Here is a 1,841-nt window from a genome sequence, read left to right on the forward strand (position 1 = left end):
GTACTCCTCCTCCACCTGGCCCAGCTCGTTCAGGTGGCGCAGCCAGGCCGTCACATCCAGCCTCTTGTACATGCTCTCCTCGGGGTGCGTCTCTGTCGAGGGCAGCTTGGGCCGGCGGATGGAGAACTGCATGCACGTCTTTTCGTCGGCGACCTGCTGGCCGGGGCGACAGCTGGNGCCCCCACTCTCTGCGCGACCCCGGCCGCAAAAACGGAATTAATGCCTCGTTCGGCCCAACTTCCCTCTGCCGGGAGGGCCTGCAATAAATTACATGTGATTGGCCACAGACAAAGGGGCCGCTGTTCCGAGCAGGGAGCCCGCCTGTCAGGTTGTCTCCACGGGCAGTCACGAATCCGGGGCAAAACTGCAGCTGACATTTAATTCAAAAATCAAAGGTTGTTCAATGTGGGGGGAAAAGAAAGCCGGGCTAGTGTCGTAAGGGAAGCCGGCAGGAGGCTCTGTGGGAAGGGAGGGAATCTTAAAGTCAGCCCCTTTCTAATAAGCACATACAGTATCTTGAACAGATAATTAAAGAGCTCTTATTACATTTGTATGTAGATGGAGCAAAATATGGCAGGAAGCCCTGTCAAAACATGATTTTTCAAGTGCACAGCACTGACTTTACAAGAAGCCCTGGGCACAGGCTTCAAATTCAAAGTCGCTGCTCTATCAGCCGCCCAGCGCCCGGGCCCCCCCGTCGGAGGGGAGGGGAGGGGCGGGGCGGGGAGGGGGCTCGGCAGCCCGTGACTCCCCGCGGGGCCCCTCTGGCAGGCCTCTGGGCTACCTGGTCCTTGAGGTGCGTCTCGGTGCAGAACTTCCACTGCTGGAGCACGTCGCCCAGCTTGTCCAGGCCGCCGCGGTGGAAGTGGAACACCTTGTACTGGCTCTCCTGGCTGGCGATGACCAGCTGGCCGCTGGTGCAGGCCTCGTCGCTGAGCNGAGGCCCCTATTGCTGACCCCCGGGCAGGAAACAGGAAGGCCCCGTGGAGTTTGGCTGCCGGCCACAGGGGGACAGAGTTACACCCGCACACAAGCCATCGCCCCCCTTGGCTGAAGAAGGCAAACCAGCGCCCCCCTGGGGAGGCCGGGAAGTAGGACTGTCCTCGCTCCCTGGAGGCTGCCTGAGCCGCCTTGGATCCCCAGCCTGAGTGGTGCCCCCCCTCGGGTGCCCCCTCCTCTCTAGGGCCCCCCTTGGGTGCCCCCCTATGGCCCCTCCCCTCCGGTGTCCCCCCCTTGTGCCCTCCTCTCTTCGGCACTCCCCCTCTGGTGCCCCAGAGACCAGGGTGCAGATGCCCTTAGGTGGAATCGGATTTGGAGCCCAGGTGGGACGGCCTGGAGGGCACCCTGCGAGAATCCTCCAGGAGGACTCACTACACACCCAGCAGGGCCTTCAGCCCAGCCCTGGCTGCTCTTCGCTGAAAGGCTAGACTGTGGCTCTGGGTCTGGGACCCTCCAGTGACACGTGTGCTTCATGTCAACGTGCTGGGCCGACGTGCGGGGCCCCCCTGCCTTTCAGCAGAGATGTGATGTGGCCGCTAGCCCGGATGCTAACAGGGAGGGTCCGCCCCCATGAAAACGGGGTGCCTCCTGCGGAGAGCCATGCCCGTCCTGCACACCGGCCCAGCTGCGAAGCCTCCTGGGGGGGCGGGGAGCAGCCCCCTCTCAGTGCAGCCCGGTCTGGCTGCCACAGCGGGGCTACCGCCACCCTGAGGCCCTGAGGGCACATGGGAGAGTCTGGGAGCTGCCCGGGCCCGGTTCCGGGGGGCAGCCCTAGCGGGGTACCGCTGCCCACAGCTGGACCCGAAGCCCCCGCCCGCTGGCGCCCCCCCCCCCCCCCCCCG

The 1,841-nt window shown here is 64.5% G+C and overlaps 1 protein-coding gene across 2 annotated transcripts in view; it reads right to left on the bottom strand.

Moving 5' to 3' along the window:
- Positions 1-1,841, bottom strand: part of TBC1D16 (TBC1 domain family member 16) — a 62,846-nt gene that overhangs the window by 11,791 nt on the left and 49,214 nt on the right. The window contains exons 4-5 of one of the 2 annotated variants that reach the window (XM_077755206.1): positions 785-932; positions 1-153 (exon numbers count right to left, since the gene is read on the bottom strand). The exon at positions 1-153 is cut by the window's left edge and continues 1 nt beyond it. In XM_077755206.1, the coding sequence (XP_077611332.1) occupies positions 1-153; positions 785-932 (301 nt within the window). Of the gene's footprint in view, positions 157-784; positions 933-1,841 lie in introns of both variants that reach the window. The other variant, XM_077755198.1, reaches the window with a different exon arrangement.

This window comes from Crocuta crocuta, unplaced genomic scaffold (assembly GCF_008692635.1).
Source record: "Crocuta crocuta isolate KB4526 unplaced genomic scaffold, BGI_CrCroc_1.0 scaffold50, whole genome shotgun sequence".
NCBI lineage: Eukaryota > Metazoa > Chordata > Mammalia > Carnivora > Hyaenidae > Crocuta > Crocuta crocuta.